The 19,188-nt window shown below is 42.7% G+C and overlaps 1 protein-coding gene across 4 annotated transcripts in view; it reads left to right on the top strand.

The window, feature by feature from the left end:
• Positions 1-6,485: 6,485 nt before the first annotated feature.
• cbfb (core-binding factor subunit beta) overlaps positions 6,486-19,188 on the top strand; it is a 31,550-nt gene continuing 18,847 nt past the window's right edge. For 2 of the 4 annotated variants that reach the window (XM_039614573.1, XM_031738918.2), the window contains exons 1-3: positions 6,486-6,884; positions 7,345-7,431; positions 11,799-11,915. In XM_039614573.1, coding sequence (XP_039470507.1) covers positions 6,807-6,884; positions 7,345-7,431; positions 11,799-11,915 — 282 coding nt within the window. In that variant the 5' untranslated portion in view covers positions 6,486-6,806. The remainder of the gene's footprint in view (positions 6,885-7,344; positions 7,432-11,798; positions 11,916-19,188) is intronic. The other 2 variants (XM_031738920.2, XM_031738919.2) reach the window with 2 other exon arrangements.

Genomic DNA, 19,188 nt, shown 5'->3' with positions numbered 1-19,188 from the left:
CTCAAGCCGCACCCTTCATTCACCCATAGCTAGCCAGGCCCCTGTAGCTGGTGCAGCCGAAGATAGCGTGGGCCCCGCTAGCTGTTCTTCCCGGCAGACCCCAAGCAGCTGGGGAAAGAGGGCGGCTGGGTGACGGTGAGGAGGAAGCATAGTCCTAAACAGAAGCCCCAGGTACACCACCAACCTGTTCATGTGTCTAACCGTTTTTTCCCCACTCGCGACACACCCGCCCGCTGGGGTCAAACTCTGGTAATTGGTGATTCTGTTCTCAGACATGTGAAGCTAGAGACACCGGCAACCATAGTCAATTGTCTTCCAGGGGCCAGAGCAGGCGACATTGAAGGAAATTTAAAACTGCTGGCTAAGGGTAAACGTAAATACAGTAAGATCATAATTCACGTCGGCAGTAATGACACCCGGTTACGCCAATCGGAGGTCACTAAAATCAATATTGAATCGGTGTGCAACTTTGCAAAAACAATGTCGGACTCTGTAGTTTTCTCTGGTCCCCTCCCAATCAGACCAGGAGTGACATGTTTAGCCGCATGTTCTCCTTAAATTGCTGGCTGTCTGAGTGGTGTCCCAGAAACGATGTGGGCTTCATAGATAATTGGCAAACCTTTTGGAGGAAACCTGGTCTTGTTAGGAGAGATGGCATCCATCCCACTTTGGATGGAGCAGCTCTCATTTCTAGAAATATGGACCAATTTATTAAACCCCCAAAATATGACTATCCAGAGTTGGGACCAGGAAGCAGAGTTGCAGTCTTACACGCCTCTCTGCAGCTTCTCTCCTCCTGCTACCCCCAAAACCCATCTCCATAGAGACTGTGTCAGCTCCCAAACAGACAAAAACAAACTAAAAACCAGCAATAAACAACTTAAACATAAAAATCACAAAGAAAGAACAATACAGCATCCACATCTGAACCAAAGAGTAAAACAGTGAAATGTGGATTATTAAATATTAGGTCTCTCTCCTCCAAGTCTCTGTTAGTACATGACTTAATAATTGATCAACAAATCGATTTACTCTGCCTTACAGAAACCTGGTTGCAGCAGGATGAGTACGTTAGTTTAAATGAATCAACACCCCGAGTCATTCTAACTACCAGAAACCTCGAAGCACAGGCCGAGGGGGCGGTGTGGCAGCAATTTTCACACCAGCCTATTAATTAACGAAAGACCAAGACAGACTTTTAATTCATTTGAAGGCCTGATGCTTAGCCTCGTCCACCCCAGCTGTGAAACTCAGAAACCAGTCTTACTTGTTATCATCTATCGTCCACCTGGGCCTTACACAGAGTTTCTCTCTGATTTCTCAGACTTTTATCTGATTTAGTGCTCAGCTCAGATAAAATAATTATTGTGGGTGATTTTAACATCCATGTAGATGCTAAAATGACAGCCTCAACATCGCATTTAATCTGTTATTAGACTCAATTGGCTTCTCTCAAAATGTAAAAGAACCCACCCACCACTTTAATCACACTCTAGATCTTGTTTTAACATATGGCATAGAAACTGAACATTTAACAGTGTTTCCTGAAAACCCTCTGCTGTCTGATCATTTCCTGATAACATTTACATTTACAATAATTGATTACACAGCAGTGGAGAGTAGACTTTATCACAGTAGATGTCTTTCTGAAAGTGCTGTAACTAAGTTTAAGAATATAATCCACCCACTGTTATCATCTTCAATGCCCTGTACCAACATAGAGCAGAGCAGCTATCTGAACGCTACTCCAACAGAGGTCGATTATCTTGTTAATAATTTTACCTCCTCACTACGCATGCGACTCTGGATACTGTAGCTCCTGTGAAAACTAAGGCCTCAAATCCGAAGTACCTGACTCCGTGGTATAATTCTCAAACACGTAGCCTAAAGCAGATAACTCGTAAGCTGGAGAGGAAATGGCGTGTCACAAATTTAGAGGATTATCATTTAGCCTGGAGAAATAGTTTGCTGCTTTATAAGAAAGCCCTCCATAAAAGCCAGAACATCTTACTATTCGTCACTGATTGAAGAAAATAAGAACAACCCCAGGTTTCTCTTCAGCACTGTAGCCAGGCTGACAAACAGTCAGAGCTCTACTGAGCCAACAATCCCTTTAACGTTAACTAGTAATGACTTCATGAACTTCTTCACAAATAAAATTTTTATCATTAGAGAAAAATTACCAATAATCATCCCACAGATGTAATATTATCTACAGCTACTTTCAGTACCATCGATGTTAAGTTAGACTCTTTTTCTCCAATTGATCTTTCTGAGTTAACTTCAATAATTACTTCCTCCAAACCATCAACGTGTCTTTTAGACCCCACTCCTACAAAACTGCTCAAAGAAGTCCTGCCATTAATTAATTCTTCAATCTTAAATATGATCAACCTATCTCTAATAATCAGCTATGTACCACAGGCCTTCAAGCTGGCTGTAGTTAAACCTTTACTTAAAAAGCATCTCTAGACCCAGCTGTCTTAGCTAATTATAGGCCAATCTCCAACCTTCCTTTCATATCAAACATCCTTGAAAGAGTAGTTGTCAAACAGCTAACAGATCATCTGCAGAGGAATGGCTTATTTGAAGAGTTTCAGTCAGGTTTCAGAGCTCATCACAGCACAGAAACAGCTTTAGTGAAGGTTACAAATGATCTTCTTATGGCCTCTGACAGTGGACTCATCTCTGTGCTTGTCCTGCTAGACCTCAGTGCAGCGTTTGATACTGTTGATCATAATATCCTATTAGAGCGATTAGAACATGCTGTAGGTATTACAGGTACTGCACTGCAGTGGTTTGTATCATATCTATCTAATAGACTCCAATTTGTACATGTAAATGGAGAGTCCTCTTCACCCACTAAGGTCAATTATGGTGTTCCACAGGGTTCAGTGCTAGGACCAATTCTATTTACATTATACATGCTTCCCTTAGGCAGCATCATTAGAAGACATAGCATAAATTTTCACTGCTATGCAGATGACACGCAGCTCTATCTGTCCATGAAGCCAGGTAACACACACCAATTAGTTAAACTGCAGGAATGTCTTAAAGACATAAAGACCTGGATGGCCGCTAACTTTCTGCTTCTTAATTCAGATCAAACTGAGGTTATTGTACTCGGCCCTGAAAATCTTAGAAATATGGTATCTAAGCAGATTCTTACTCTGGATGGCATTACCTTGGCCTCCAGTAATGCTGTGAGGAACCTTGAGTCATTTTTGACCAGGACATGTCCTTCAACGCACATATTAAACAAATATGTAAGACTGCTTTCTTCCATTTGCGCAACATCTCTAAAATTAGAAATATCCTGTCTCAGAGTGACGCTGAAAAACTAGTTCATGCATTTATTACTTCCAGGCTGGACTACTGTAATTCTTTATTATCAGGATGTCCTAAAACTCCCTGAAAAGCCTTCAGCTAATCCAAAATGCTGCAGCAAGAGTCCTGACAGGGACTAGAAAGAGAGAGCAGATTTCTCCTGTTTTGGCTTCCTTCATTGGCTTCCTGTTAAATCCAGAATTGAATTCAAAATCCTGCTCCTCACATACAAGGTCTTAAATAATCAGGCCCCATCTTATCTTAATGACCTTGTAGTACCATATCACCCCATTAGAGCACTTCGCTCTCGCTCTGCAGGCCTACTTGTTGTTCCTAGAGTATTTAAAAGTAGAATGGGAGGCAGAGCCTTCAGTTTTCAGGCCCCTCTTCTGTGGAACCAGCTTCCAGTTTGGATTCGGGAGACAGACACTATCTCTACTTTCAAGATTAGGCTTCAAACTTTCCTTTTGCTAAAGCATATAGTTAGGGCTGGACCAGGTGACCCTGAATCCTCCCTTAGTTATGCTGCAATAGACGTGGCTGCCGGGGATTCCCATGATGCATTGAGTTTTCCTTTCCAGTCACCTTTCTCACTCACTATGTGTTAATAGACCTCTCTGCATCGAATCATATCTGTTATTAATCTCTGTCTCTCTCCCACAGCATGTCTTTATCCTGTCTTCCTTCTCTCACCCCAACCGGTCGCAGCAGATGGCCCCGCCCCTCCCTGAGCCTGGTTCTGCCGGAGGTTTCTTCCTGTTAAAGGGAGTTTTCCTTCCCACTGTCGCCAAAGTGCTTGCTCATAGGGGTCATATGATTGTTGGGTTTTTCTCTGTATGTATTATTGTGCGATCTACTGTACAATATAAAGCGCCTTGAGGCGACTTTTGTTGTCATTTGGCGCTATATAAATAAAATTGAATTGAATTGCATAATCAAACATCCATTCCTCATTTTGTTGCAAGTGCCAATAAGACTTAGCTGTCAAATGTAAATTAATATCAAACTCAAACAGCATTTTGTGTCTGTAAGTGTTTCCTGAGTATCCCTGGAGGCTTTAATAGCAACAAAGCATAATCAATATAAAAGCATTGGAAATACCCAAATGAAATATCTATGTGTTTCCTGCTGTCTCATGTCCAAATCTCAGGAAAACTTCAATCCATCCATTTTCTTCCATTTATGTAATTCAGCTGTCATAGCACAAAGGGTAGGGTAGCCCCAGGACAGGTCACCCGTCTGTCACTGTGCTTCAGTAAAACATTTTTTAATGTAATTTATGAGAAACGTAAAGCTCACAAATGGGCATGTTAATAATAAAAAAACGTAGTGTATTATGATGCCGTGATCACAGCAGCTTTTCTCCAACCTTCAGCGAAGCATACTCGACTAAAGCATACGTTTACGAAATTTCAGGCACATTCGGGGGAAAAAGCAGAGAAACTCCAAATATTAAGGCAATGCGACTTAAACTTTGTTAAAAGGGTTCTGGTTGGTACATTTTCTCATTCATCGAATGAATCACAGTCAGAGGACTTTAGTCATCCAAAGGGTGAATCGTTTTGTTACAGACACTCACTTAAAATGTAAATATGAAACAAAGAACAAAGACCAAAAAGTGGAATCTTAATTAAAAATAATAAATATTCTCGGTGTCATAAAGAGGAGCTATAGCCTGAAGTTTAACGGCCACAGGTACAATGATTTCCTGCAGCATTCGCTGATGCATCGTGGGTGAATGAGTCTTCTGAGATGGAGAGGCTGTGGAGGATTTTTCGGAGGTAAACTTATTTATTTATTCAGGTTTGGCACAGACTTTATGTCAGACATCCTTCCCTCCACAAGCCGTAGTTCACTAATCTCTCAAGGATATTTATGTCGTTTTAATTGTACCTAAGGAACAGATGATGAGATGACCCAGCTGAAACATCATGTGTTTCCATAGCCAAAATGCAGCAGCATGGAAAAAAGGTGAACGTTTTGCTGGTCTGGTTTGACACAGCTATTTCCCCCCAAAAAGTCCTCACTCTTCTCAGTAACCTGGTATTTCTTACTGTATGTGTTCTTTAAAAGTCAGGCACAGTCTGTCTGAGGAGAAGAAGTTCAAAGGATTCGTCGATTGCATCAGTAAATCTGTAAATGTGATAGAGCCAGACTGACTGCATGTCTGCACAATCAGAATACCACCCATCATTTCTACAGCAACACAACATTTTATTTTTCCTGCAGGATTTCTTTTTAAAGCAAAACACACACACCGCCCCCTCTTTATGCTCTCCCTCCCGCTTCCTCTTCTCACATAAGGATCCTATAAAGTTACTGCGGCCCAAAGTAGACGCATGCGCGTTGGGTAGCGTGTGTAGTAGTATTATTATTATTGTGAATGGGGGGATGGAGGTGTGGGCATGGGGTAGAGTGGAATTGGGATGGGGGTGGGTGGCTGAGGGGGGCGGTATTTTCGGTGTACAGTCACAAGAGCGACTCGACGGAGCCAGGAAGTAGACTGTTGATGCCTTCAAGTACTTTCTAAACTGTCGTAAATGTGACCTTTGACAGCGGCGCTAACGACCTGCCAAAGCGTTACCAAGAAGGAAAAAAGGAGAGAACGAGAAAACAAGAGCTCTGTTATTATATGAGAAACTGAAGGAAGAATTGTAACAAACGGCTGCTTGTACCCCCGACTTTCACAATGATACTGCATACTGTTAGTGATGAATTGTAGCTATTTCTTTTTTAAAAATTCATTTTAACTCCGGGCATACTGCATTTTGAAAGCATTTTGACCTTTTGCTAAATCATGCTGATACATGAATGAAAATGCAAATTATGCTACACACCAGACAAATATTTCCTGTGCTTCCAGAGCATAAAACAGCTTTGTTCCATGGCATCCCCTGCATTTATTCTAATAGCAACTTTACAGACTTAATGGCCTTTGTTTGGTGCTTTAAGGTTATCTGTATCCCAAAAATCCCTCTTGACCCACGGGTAATCGGCAGGCCCACTGAGAAGAAGCACTTGAAAGTCACAGGTATACTTGAGACGCGCTCATTTGTTGCCACTTGCAACGCTCGTCGGGAGGGAGGGAGGGAGGGAGAGCTACACGGTCAAACTGAGCTTTATCTATCGCTGTGGGTCACTTAATAAGAGCCATTTGGAGCCAGAGGCGACCCGGAGCGCGCAGGAGCCGCAAGCAGAGGCAGATCATCAGTGTGTCAGCAGCAGTCACAATCACATAGATCAGCAGCACAGAGCACATTGCTCCACACAGGGAAGGAAAAAAACACAGAGTGAGAGAGAGAGAGGGGGGGAGAGAGAGAGAGAGAGAGAGAGACAGACACGGAAGAGAAGTGAGTGAAAGAGAGACTGAGTGAGGGACGGACGGCAGCACACACTTTAACTAGTACTCTGCGCTGCGGGATAATTACCAAAAAAAGAAAAAGAGGCGAATCTCAAGTGGCCGCAAAGTGTTGGTGAAGATGCCGCGGGTAGTCCCGGACCAGAGGAGCAAGTTTGAGAATGAGGAGTTTTTCCGCAAGTTGAGCAGGGAGTGTGAGGTGAGTCTGCTGCGCTTCTACACTCGGCGGAAATAAAGAGAGAAAGGAGGCTCGTTAGAGGAGAGAAGCGTGCTGGCGGCTCAACTGTAACAAACTTCACACTGTTGGGTAAAACTAATAAAGACTGGTAGCGCACAGAGAGGCTTTGTTATAAGCTGCTTCGACATTGTTACTCTTTGTTACTTTGCTCTTTTCCTTTATGTCGTTATGGATTTATTTGTGGTATTAATCCTGGATGAACAAAAAAAATTCTATGTATTTTTTTTGTTTTTTGTTTTTGTTAAAAGTACAAAACCCAGCGTAGAAAGAGGGATCTGTTTCTGACATCAAAAATCAAAATTCCTGTTGCTTATCTTCAAATTGCAGCTTACTGAATATCAATCAGTCCCATTCAGTGCAGATGCCAAATCAAATTCAGCTTTATGTAACATGTATGTGTGTGTTATTCTTTTCTCTGTAGATTAAATACACTGGCTTCAGAGACCGGCCCCACGAGGAGAGACAAGCTCGTTTCCAGAACGCCTGCAGAGATGGACGGTCAGAAGTGGTGAGCACAAAACAAACATTTTCTCATTCCTTTTTACTTCTTATAGAAAATACCTGGATGGGGAGGGTAGTCCTATGTACCCATAATGTGACACAAACAGTGGGAACAGTGCAACCTGAAACTGTAAGTTTTCATTTTTATAACAAGCACACTGATGTGGATATGATGTACAGTGGATGGATGGTGTGTCTTATTCGCTCTGTTGTGAATGGCACTAGTATATATTAAATTACAAAGACACGATCACGGCACTAATAGGTGACACTGTGAAACTGTATTGTTAAACTCGCTTTGTGCGTGTGCGGATATTTTGATGCGTCCCTGCACCAGGAAGTAGACCTGTTATCAGACATGCAGACCCACCAGACTTTACTTCACTCGCAGGCTTCTTTCGTCTGTGTTCTGCAGCTGCAGTCGTCACGTGTTATCACGCAGGCTTCACGGTTCCAACGAACGCTGCAGGAGGTGCAATTTGGGGCCTGAAAGCTGCCACTTAAACTAAACCTCACCTTGCTTCTCTAATGTTGTTGTACACAGGAACCAGACGACAGTAATGATACAAAAGAGTATTCACTCATTTTTTAAAATAATCATATAACTGATTAATACCTGGCAATTAGATTACTATTTTAGTTTAGACACTCATTCCAGTTGTGCTGGGCGGTCCCGTGCTCTGCTGTCGACTGCGTCACACTGATTTATGTAAAAAGTTGCCTTTATTTTCCCTTACGGAGGAGCAGCCTGTGGGTAGCTGCTGCAGCAGGAGGTAACAGTGAGCTGGATCTGCCATTTATCCGTTTCCCCGCCTCGCTCCGCTCTTCCAGTGCATCCAGTCAAACGTCCAGTTTGGAAATGGATGCCTCCCAAAAGCAAATGGCTTTACTCATACGAGCTCACTGTCACAGCAGCACAATGTAAATTATAGTGCAACGCAGGTAAAACTGCAGTATTCTCAGGGGACAAATAGTCAGTACAGCAGTGCGCTCTCTTTGTTGTACCCAAACAGTCTAAGCAGCATTTAATGTTGCTGTGTTTTGTGAAGGCTTTAAAACAAATCTGAGTACATAGATGAGATGAATTCTGTGAACTCCAGAGTGAAGCATGTCCCTCTGAAATGTAGCGTGTAGAAGTTTCTCAGTGCCGAACTTTAACAGTAACACAAAGCAACATTGTAACAGAAACGTATCTGCATATTTTACTGTCTTCGCTTCTGTGGAAATATGATAAAGCTTTCTCCTTACAGTAAGCGCAAACAAACCCACGTGACCTGCTTTTGTTTCTTTTCAACACACAGGGCGCAGTGTTTGCGATCAGCACTTTATAACATCAAAGCAAGTCTGGACACATTAATATTCTAATTATGCGATTAGCCAAGTCTGTTTCAAACTTTCTATATCACGCCTCCAATAAAAGGTGAGGTCAGACGAGAAAGCAACTTCTGCCGTCTTAGTCATCCTCGTGGTATTTTTCACAAACACGCTGTCATCATCGCGGGACGGGGCAGCGGGGGTGAGCCTGGAGGGTGCAGGCCATCTAGTTTTACCATCTTTTAGTGGGCCGCGTTGCGTCTGTCTGTCTGTCCGCGCTGTATTTATAAGCCTCTTCTGCCGTGAGAATTGATGGCCACGGTTTTAATGGTTTGACGGCAGCTGTGACATCATGCCTCTGATTTATCTATCGGCCAGACGCCGCTAAAGACCTCCTGCTATTTTAACGGTCAGCGTGAACAACTATTAGACACAATGCGCGTCAAATGTGCTGTCGAGGTTGGCCTTTTATGGACGACCCAAACTCTTTTTAATACTGCTGGATTTTTCCTCCACCTTTAAAGTTTGACCTCCAACGTACAAATCAACGGATTAGGATGTGTTTGTAGTGACGTCACAACACGTTAACGTGTAGCTTTTAATAAAAGCCGATGTGTGTCAGCCTTGGCACAGTCAATCAATTATTAACTTTTAAAAACGATTAGGAAAAAAATGACATCATACATTTTTTTTCCAAGCAAAGACTTTGGAATCTCTGGGACTTTAAATAAATAGATTTCCAGAACAAACATGTGAGACATAATTCACGGCCTTTTTCGTAACTGTAGAATTAATTTTACTTGACATGAAAAAATCAAAGACAAACTTTTAGTGGTTTTGTTTTTCATTATTTTTTGAAAGTAAAATCAGATGTGCAGTAAGTCTTTAGAGTTAAATGGCTTTTAAAGTAACAGGCATTTATCTGGTTTTAAAAAAAATCCTCCTCATGTCTGTGCCTTAGTGTTTTGTTAGACACGTACGTATCACGAGAAATGAAATGAGGCGCGCACACACACACACACACACACACACACACACACACACACACACACCGATGTGTGGCTCTAATCGCAGGGTCATTCTAAAATGTTCAGGACTGATCTGATGAATGGGACAATAATTCAAAGTAAATTATCTTCAGCTCAGCTCATTAGAGATGAGTCCTTTTCTAAACTACTATCGATTTTCATGCTGCGCTGCTCTCTCTGTCTCTCTCTGGATGTTCATCTCCCTTTACTTCATTTTCTTTGCTCCTCATACTGTACTTCTCTTCATCTCACTTCATGTCCTCCTCCACCTTTTGCCTCAGTTTCTTGTCTTTGTCTCCTTTCCTCCACTTCTTTGTTCTTTTCTGCTCCTTTGTCTTCGTTTCCCTCCATCTCTCTTTTTGCCTCCCCTTCCCTCTTTTTCCTGTCCAGCAGTAGTAAGCAGCAAATTGGTATCAGATGGTTGTAATCCAATACTTCAAATACAGCAGAAATGATGACTCGGGTGTTCTCGGAGCTCTCTGCTCCCCTCCGCGTCGTTCTGTCCTTCTTCTCTTTCATTCAGTTTTTGCTCACTCTCTGATGAGGGACAGATTTGAAAGGGTGCATAATTCATATGCTTCCAGTTTCAGTCGCATCACTAATGCCCTTAGTATTGATCTGTCTCAGCAAACGCAACACATCACACGGACACACAAAGACAATGGGCGCACACGCACAGATTCGCATTATAAAAACGACATTTTCTAACCTAATTTTCTGCCTCTCTGTTATTCGTTGCTTTCTGACTGCAACGGAGAAATGCTTTTTATTGATTTTCATTTCATTTGTGCTTCTGTGTGTTTGTGTGGAGGTACGTGTGCATATTCCGAGCGGAGCACATCCCATTAGAGCGAGAAGCTGTTGTACAGAAATCAGAAAAGAAGAAACACTAGAGCATGACGTGATTATATGTTTGTGAGGAGAGTAGGCCGCTGTTTCAGTTGGAGCTTTTGTTCTGAAATGAGAGCGGTTAGACCACGAAGAAACTCAGAAAGGCAAAAGGGAAAGAGGAGGAGGGGGTTTTGATACCTCGAACTTTAACATTTGTCACATATTTTCAGCATTTCAGGTTTCCTGCTGAATGTACTGGGATTCTTTTAAATTTATTATGCATTTCTGTATATTTTAAGAAAAAAACGATTAAAATTGATTAATTACAATAATGCAAATCTACTGAACTTCTAAATGCCAGCCTCTGGTTTGTAATCCAGTTTCAAGGCCCAAGCTGAGATATAACAGTAAGGTCGAGTAGATAAAAATGCTCATCCAGAGCCACAGCTGTGCAATATCTTATTATCACTTATCACTCTGAGGTCATTATATACTGACGCTTGGTCAGTCAATATTACCCCTCTTTACACCTTTTTAGGATTATTTTTTAATGTGCAGCCCAATAAAGTTCAATAAAAGTCACAAAACAAATAAAGAGCAAGCCACACTGTTAAATGTAACTCAGTTAGTTTGTCTTGTAGCTTGAGCTCAACATTGTGAAAGTCCATGTTTGAATTATTAAACCAAACCAAGTAGGTTTTTTTCTTTTTGCCTATCTAACCAAACAGTGACTGAAAAGGAAAAGTGTAAACATAGCCGTCCCAAATCCTCTCTTTTCTTGGACGTAATTAGCATCCTAATACAGAATTTTGACAGTTGTTGTTCTGCAGGAAAATGCTATACTGGGCTGTATACTGATGCTAAAGCTGTGTTCATGTGTGACAGCAGTAGGTAATAAGCAAGAGACTGTAGGCAGAACATCACCATAATTTCACCCGCTGGTTAATGAAGACCTGTGGACCAAAGTCCTGCATAAAATCTATTGTTATTTTTCTCAGAAGCTAAATGAAAATGAGCATTTTGAAGTCATGACATGGCCAAACACATGTTGCTTCAAAGCATGTCTAAAAAGTTTGTGAGAATATGTTGAGATCTGTCTTTAAATGGGAGTAAAAAATCAAAATCAAAACTTCATGCACATTTCAAATGATCTCGTTTCACCTCTGACCGACTCAATCGTGCATTTTCCATTCCTCCACAGGCCTTCGTAGCGACAGGTACCAACCTCTCTCTCCAGTTCTTCCCAGCCAACCTGCACGGAGATCAGAGGCAGGTTCCTACGAGGGAATACGTCGACTTCGAAAGGGAGTCGGGAAGGGTAGGATGAGTGAAAGATGCACCAGCTCCAGCAAACACATTTCTTTCATTTTGTAGTGTGAAGTGCAGCAGTCAGTGTGCAAGCAGCAAGACACGTTTTTTGCACCTTTAATCACGCAAACAGCAAAACCTCCACAGGTTTGAAAACATGTGTTTAGTCATGTGTGCCTGATTCATATAACTTTGACATTGTGAAACTTTTAACACAAAAAAATAGAGAAATGGCGTCTGCCCCTTTGCTTTCTGTTCCGCTTTTATTCAAGAAATGAAAATGACACCAAAGACCCAAAAAAAAAGCCTCATGTGAATTTTTGAGTAGACGTGTATCAGGACACATTTGACTTCAACTTTAAGCCAATAACAGCTGACAGAAAGCACACTAATTTGGGTGTCAGAGGTCATACAGGTGCCCACGATGGACTTAAAGGGATCAATGAGCCTGTGGACGCCTTTTGTCTTTTTTGCAAAGATAAGCCTTTAAACCAGCGTGGGCTGATTGTGACGCTGTGAACAGGATCTTGTTCTCAGAGGTGAAATCGCTGCCGAGCTTCATCTCTCACGACAGCAAATTGATGAAAACCTTGTTTGAGGCCTGAGTGGGCCTCTTCTAACATCAAAGAACAAGTTAAACAACTTTGAGAGCTCAGAAGATGTTAGTTTGCTGCTGTTTCCAAAGTAATATCCACTGCTCGGTAAACCGGCACTGCCGTGTTTATCTGTATGTTAATTGTGTCCCCTGGCGCCAAGCCTGGACTCTTCCTATGGTTGTGTGTGTGTGTGTGTGTGTCAGAAGACCCTCCACGGACACTGGCCAGCTGAAATGAATGCCGGCTGGCGGCTCATTAAAAATGCATTCTGGGGAATCGATGGACCTCCGTGCCCTGAGGCTGACGGGCTAATCTCACACTGTTAATTATTTAGCTCAAGTGCCCTGACGTGTGTGTGTGTGTGCACTCGTGTTAATGGGTGATTAGCATTTTGCAGACTTTGTGTTTAGTGTCAGGCAAAAGAATGCATGCGTACGGCCGAGGCACAGTTTGTTTGCGTGTGCATGTAAGACTCTCCTCTTCTCCGTCACCTTAATGGTGCTCACAGATCTATGAAGTTTTAATGAGGCCAGCACTTGTCAGTGTAAAGCAGCTCAACAGTTGTTTCGTAGCACCAAAGTCGAGGCCTCGCTTTCTGTGTATCCCTCACGAAACGAACAATGTTGACGCTCGTGCTGACAGCGTGGCGTTTGACTCCATATTCATGTTTTAAACTGAAACACACACGAGTCCTTCTGCTCGCTGTCCGGGTCGATGACACCCTCCTTTCATGCTTCTCCAACAAAAGACACAATGATAAGGTTTCAGTTTTTTCTTTGATGTAATATTCATTTCCATAAAAAAATACAGGAGAGCGTGGTTTCCCGAGTGCAAACAATTCCTCTCTGCCTTATCAGTGCAGAGCCTTTGTTCGTGCACTCGGTGTACAGTTTCTGCAGTATTGCTCCACCAATATCCCATCTTTAGTTTCACGTACACAAACACACACTCACAGCCTGCCTCACTATCCCACTGGACCTCCCTGCAGAAGATGACTGTCAGGCCAGGCCAGAGATCTCGTGTACGTTGCAACTTCTTCTCTTAATTACTGTCACGGCTAACCCACACAGAGAAACCCGATGCTTGGGGATAGTTGGGGGTTTTAACTGCTTGCAAAACAATTCGTACAGACGAAAACTTTTCAAAATGAAATTAGTGCACAGGGTAACTTTAGATATAAATGGGATTATCTTTCTTGTAGTTCTCCTGATCCTTTCTCTGTTCGTTATTCTTTTGATTTTACGTCAACATGCATACTGCATCACCTTTTTTCACTCTGTCAGCTGGAGTTAGATCCAGATCCTTTGGGTCCCTAAGTTAGATAAATGGTAAAGAAAATGGATCCATCCATCCCTCCGTCCACTCCCTGTATGTTTTGCACATATCCTCACTCCCACTCTATGGGCTTCAACCCCCACTCCTTTACTCACTCTCATCCTCACTTCATCCGCTCTACCCCTCCATTTCTCCCCTTTTCCCGCCTTCGTTTCCAAACACTGATGGTGCCAAACCAAAAGAGTGGCACAGCCAGGTTAAACCTGGCGACCGAGCACATTATGGGGCGTGTGTGTGTGTGTGTAAGAAAGCGGGAGCGAGGCAGGGAGTGTAGAAGGTACAGGCTCTCTGTTTTGCTGCAGGCTAATGGGAGCCAGCTGTGGAGGAGGTTAATTTTAGTGTTAGCTGCTAACTTGCTATCAAGCCTCAGCCGTGCTCTGAACACAAACTGTAGCGTCAGCAGCAGCTTCGTCTGAAACAGACTACAGCACGGTTCTTATTTTAGAGTTTTGGAGCATTTAAAATGTCAAAACATCTCTGGTCACTATGTTTCGGTTTGACTTTGGTCTATCTGGGTCAGCCGTGCCTTGTTCAGAGGCAGGTGTGACCTGAAAACTCGCCGAGTGGAATTAAACCCATTTCTAAATCAATGTTGGCTGTTTAACGACAAAACAGCTACACGCTATTATTTAAGTTTCAAATACTGAGTGGTGCTTTTTTCTGTAATCAGAGTAGAACATCGTGTTTAAGCACATAACCTTTATCGCTATTCACATAAATATGTGATTTGTTAAATGCTTGTTAAGTCATCTTTTTGTTCATGAAAGTCCTTAAAAGTCCTTTTTCCCCTTCATTGATTCTTTTGTGAGAGTAACCACACTTCTAAAACAGATATCTGCCTTTCTCGCCACATTCCTGTCCTCCTCTGCTTTTGGAGCATTTAACAGGACAGCACGAGTTACTGCCTTTTTCATTGACCCAAAAGAATCGAGGTGAAGAGGCCATAACACCGTTGGGTTGCTGTACTTGTTCGGACCCAAGGTGCTGATGGCAGCACACAGTTGTTGCAGATTTGCCGGTCACAAAATCCCATTCCAGCACATTCTATAGGTGCCCTTTTGGATTAAGATGTGATGACTGTGCAATCCATTTGTTGTTAGCAGTGTCACCAGTGTTGTGGCTTTCTGCTGCTGTAGTACATCTGTGTGAGGGTTTGGCGTATTGTTATTCAGAGATGCTCTTCTTGGTTGTTACAAGAGGTTTAACTACCGTTGCCTTCTCCTCCTGACCGCAGCATCAATAAGGTACTTTTGCCAAAGCTGCTGCTCACTGAATACTTTCTCCTTTCAGTACTTTTATTGTGATCTGTAAACCCCAGTGATGGGTGCATGGGGAAAATCCCAGTAGATCAGCACTTTCTGAAATGCTCAGACCGGCCCATCTGGCACCAACAACCACACCTCGTTTAAAGTCACTTAATGACCTTTCGTCTACATTCAGATGCTCTTTTGCAGGATGTCCTGAGCATGTCTACACGCATACATGCATTGATCTGCTGCCATGTGAGTGGCTGATTAAATATTAGCATTAAGCAGAAGTTGAACGGGTGTGCCTAATAGAGGGAATTTGTTGCATGTGAAGACGGAGAAAAACTAATTGAAAAACAGAACCAGGCCATTTTCAGTCATACGTGTATAAACTGTAAAGTTCTAGTTGTGTGAATGCTGTGTGATGGTTTTCAGCCAGCACTGAGACTCCATCTGTTAAGTGTTCTGACTTTGTTTGTCTGCACTTTGATCCGGTACGACGAGCACTGACACTTTGTTTGCTTCTGCTGTGAGAATTAATCAGATCTGCAAAGTCGTTGAGCTTGCAACCCAAAAAAACTTTAAAGGATAGTCAGGTGATAACTTACCGTTTGTCATGACCGCACAACTGACGGCAGTTGACTCCACTTTTTATATTAATTCGTACCACAAATATGTCCCACACCCAGCGTCGGGGCCTTACTTTCTCTTTGTTCATGCCTCTCCGTGCCAAATGATTAGATACTATTATTGTGCCTGCAGATAAAAGTTGTTCCAGATCGATAGGAGTGAATAGAAAATATGGCAAATATGGACACAGCTGTTGATGCACTGACTGAGTATTTTATTGCACCGTCGCAGCTCCACGCCAAGAGTAAACGGCAGCTTTCAGCAAGAATGTTCACAATCAAAGTCACTCTAAAAATGTCGCTCTTTTCAGGTTAGATACACAACAGTGGTGCAAATCAGCTGTTGCAGAACGTGGACATTTCAAATGCAGTTAATGCCAGAATTACACTGTACACTATGATAGATGCAAAGTGCTTTGGCTTCTTTGATCAATGTGAGAAGAAAGCTGTGAACCTAAATGTGCATTTCAGTGTGTTCGGTGTGTTTGTACGGCTGGAGAAAGAGGACACAGAGATTTTCTGATTCTTATTAAATTTGTCATCACGATAATGAAAATTCTGCATTTTGTCACATTAACTCTTCCTCTATCTTCTTCTTTGTGCTCCAACCTCAGAGTTGTTTTCAAAGATGGTGAAAAAGTTCTTCCAGATGGCAGCGATCTCTCTGACACACACAAGCCCTCTCAAATCATTCTTATCCGACGCCTCTGCTGCCCTCTAATTTATTCATCAGCTTTAAGCCTCCAGGACTCTGTCACAGCAGCATCATGTGTGCGTGCATGTGTGCGTGCGCGGTGTGCGTGCATGTGTGTGTGCACGGTGTGCGGTGTTATGTTTCCCTCTGAACGGAAGCTGTGCCATCAGTGCGTGACTTGTCAGTGACATCATCAAAGCCAGACCACTAATTGGTTCCTTCTGCTACTGCTTCTCTTCATCCAAGCCTGTGTGTGTGTGTCTGTGTGTGTCTGTGTGTGTGTGTGTGTGTGTGTGTGTGTGTGTGTTACTTCTCATACAGCCCAAGTGGCTTTTCCGTTCATTTTAATGAAGGTTGTTTGATTGAAATAAGTTAAAGTAAACTTTGATCCGAGCCCCACAGAGACACACATCCACACACACATCCATGTGCTTCTCCTCCCACACAGTATCATGTTTCCTGCTCAAGGGCTCAGATCAATGACCACACCCACTCCCACAATGCACTGTTCTGTCTAGTGTCTCCTGTTTGTATGCTCTTTGTGCGCGTCCCTGTGTTTTATGTTCGCATCGTGTCTTTGTGTTTGAATGGAGCTCTCTTTCTGGACTCGGGCTTGAACAGAGAGCTGCAGACAGCGAGCTCACTCTGGTGTGAAATCCAGCACGAGTGTGTCAGCCCCATTCCTCTGCTCTTAGTCCGTCTCTTCCAGTAAACGTGTGCTGAGCTGGAACAAAATATGTGCAACAGTTCACCTGTGTGTTTCTGTTCCTGTGAGCCTCAGATGTCCTGATGCGATCGCACACTTTTCTTGTTCCCGTTGCTGTTTTTTTTATTGTTTTCCCGCCTCGACAAAAAGAAGGACAGCCAGTGTTCTGGGTGGAAATGTTTTATACATTATGCAGTTTTATGTGTACCTCTGAGTTATTCTTCAGGGGCGACCGTGGTTCAGGAGGTTGGGACGCTCATCTTGTAACTGGAAGGTTGCTGGTTCGATCCCCAGCTCTGTCTGTCTCGGTCGTTGTGTCCTCGGGCAAGACACTTCACCTACCGCCTCCTGGTGATGGCCAGAGGGGCCGATGGTGCGATATGGCACCCTTGCTTCTGTCAGTCTGCCCCAGGGCAGCTGTGGCTACAACTGTAGCTGTCTCCACCAATGTGTGAGAGTGAATGAATATTGGAATTGTAAAGTGCTATATAAATGCAATCCATTATTATTCTTTTTTTAGGCTTAGGGTTCCCAAAATGTGGTCAGCGGGTGCACTGGCAGCATTTCACGTGCCCTGCAAGCACATCAAGGAAAGAATTTACTTCTGTTCATTTCATTCATTCATAATTCACCTTCAGAATGAGGACAAAGGTGAATCTGCTGAACTAAGCCTGTGCTCACTAAACCTTCCTAACATTGGCAAATACAGCTGGTTTTTCAGAAATCTCAGCATCAACAACAGTTAAAGTGTGAGACAGCACAGAAATGCAGTGAGCAGTGTTGAACCACCATCCTCGTAAAAGACGCATTAACTAACTAAAGGCTTTTCGTGTGTTTGCTTTAGCTACACGCCCAAGCTCACATGTTGGCATCAAAACAATCAGAAAACCTTTAAAATGGTTTAAAGGGTCATGTGTAGACAGTGTTGGGGAGTAACGAAATACATGTACCGCCGTTACGTATTTAAAATACAAAATACGGTAACTGTATTCCGTTACAGTTACCGTTTAAAAAGGCGGTATTCAGAATACAGTTACTTTGTTGAAATGAATGGATTACATGGCGGTATTTTCCTGTTTCATATGTTAGTACGAGCTGTCACCGACCAGAAACAGGAGCTGGAAGCATGTAAATATAATAATAACCACAGCAGCCAAGAAGAGTGCCTGACGAGCCCAGCTGTAAGTAAGCTATTAAGACTCGACTGTACACTGTGTTTGTGTTTTCCTCCGACACAATAAGTTCGGTTGGAGCAGCCTTTCAACGCCTCTCTCTGTCTCTCGCTAACAAAGTTGACCCAGACAACAAAGTAAAGCTAGTTTTCAGCTATGAGCCCGACACAGAACCCGACGTATTAGCCAGAGGTCCCTTTACGGTTTTATGCCTTTACGGTTCGGAGCTGCGAACTTGTTTTACAGGTGCAGAATAGTTTTCTATACGAGATCACTGCAAAAAGTGCAGCCTTACCTAATGTCCACCCTACTGTTACTCAGTTTATATTAAGGTTTAAAAATCTAGTTGGTATTGGTATGGCGAGAAACCTTCAGTAATAGTAATAAATCACACAGCAATAGTACATTCATGTAGTTGTAAAAAGCATGATAATATATTAAGTAATCCAAAGTATTCAGAATACGTTACTCTCATTCAGTAACGTAACGGAATACGTTACAAAATACATTTTGGGACATGTAATCTGTAGTGGAATACATTTTAAAAGTAACCTTCCCAACACTGTGTGTAGAAAACTCAAAGCACTTTGTGATATTGTCTTTTCAACAGAACTACACTGTCTATTCTCCATTAACTTACCACGCTTTGGTCTCCATCACCTTTCGTTTGCATGTAAGTCTACATGGGAAAAGGAAAACGTCAGAAGAAAACTGCTAAATACTGATAAGATGCTGGATGAGCACAGATTGTAAGCTGAGCTTTGAAACAAAGCCGTTGATGTTGGCTGAGCTGGTTCAAACCTGATGAACAGGATCAGCTGCAGTTTGTGGATCGGTGTAGCGGTAACAGCGCATTTCTCCACACGAGAACGACGTCGTAAACACAAAGCGAATTCTGCAACGT

This window comes from Oreochromis aureus, linkage group 7 (assembly GCF_013358895.1).
Source record: "Oreochromis aureus strain Israel breed Guangdong linkage group 7, ZZ_aureus, whole genome shotgun sequence".
Taxonomy (NCBI): domain Eukaryota; kingdom Metazoa; phylum Chordata; class Actinopteri; order Cichliformes; family Cichlidae; genus Oreochromis; species Oreochromis aureus.
This window is presented reverse-complemented; position numbering and strand designations above follow the sequence as displayed.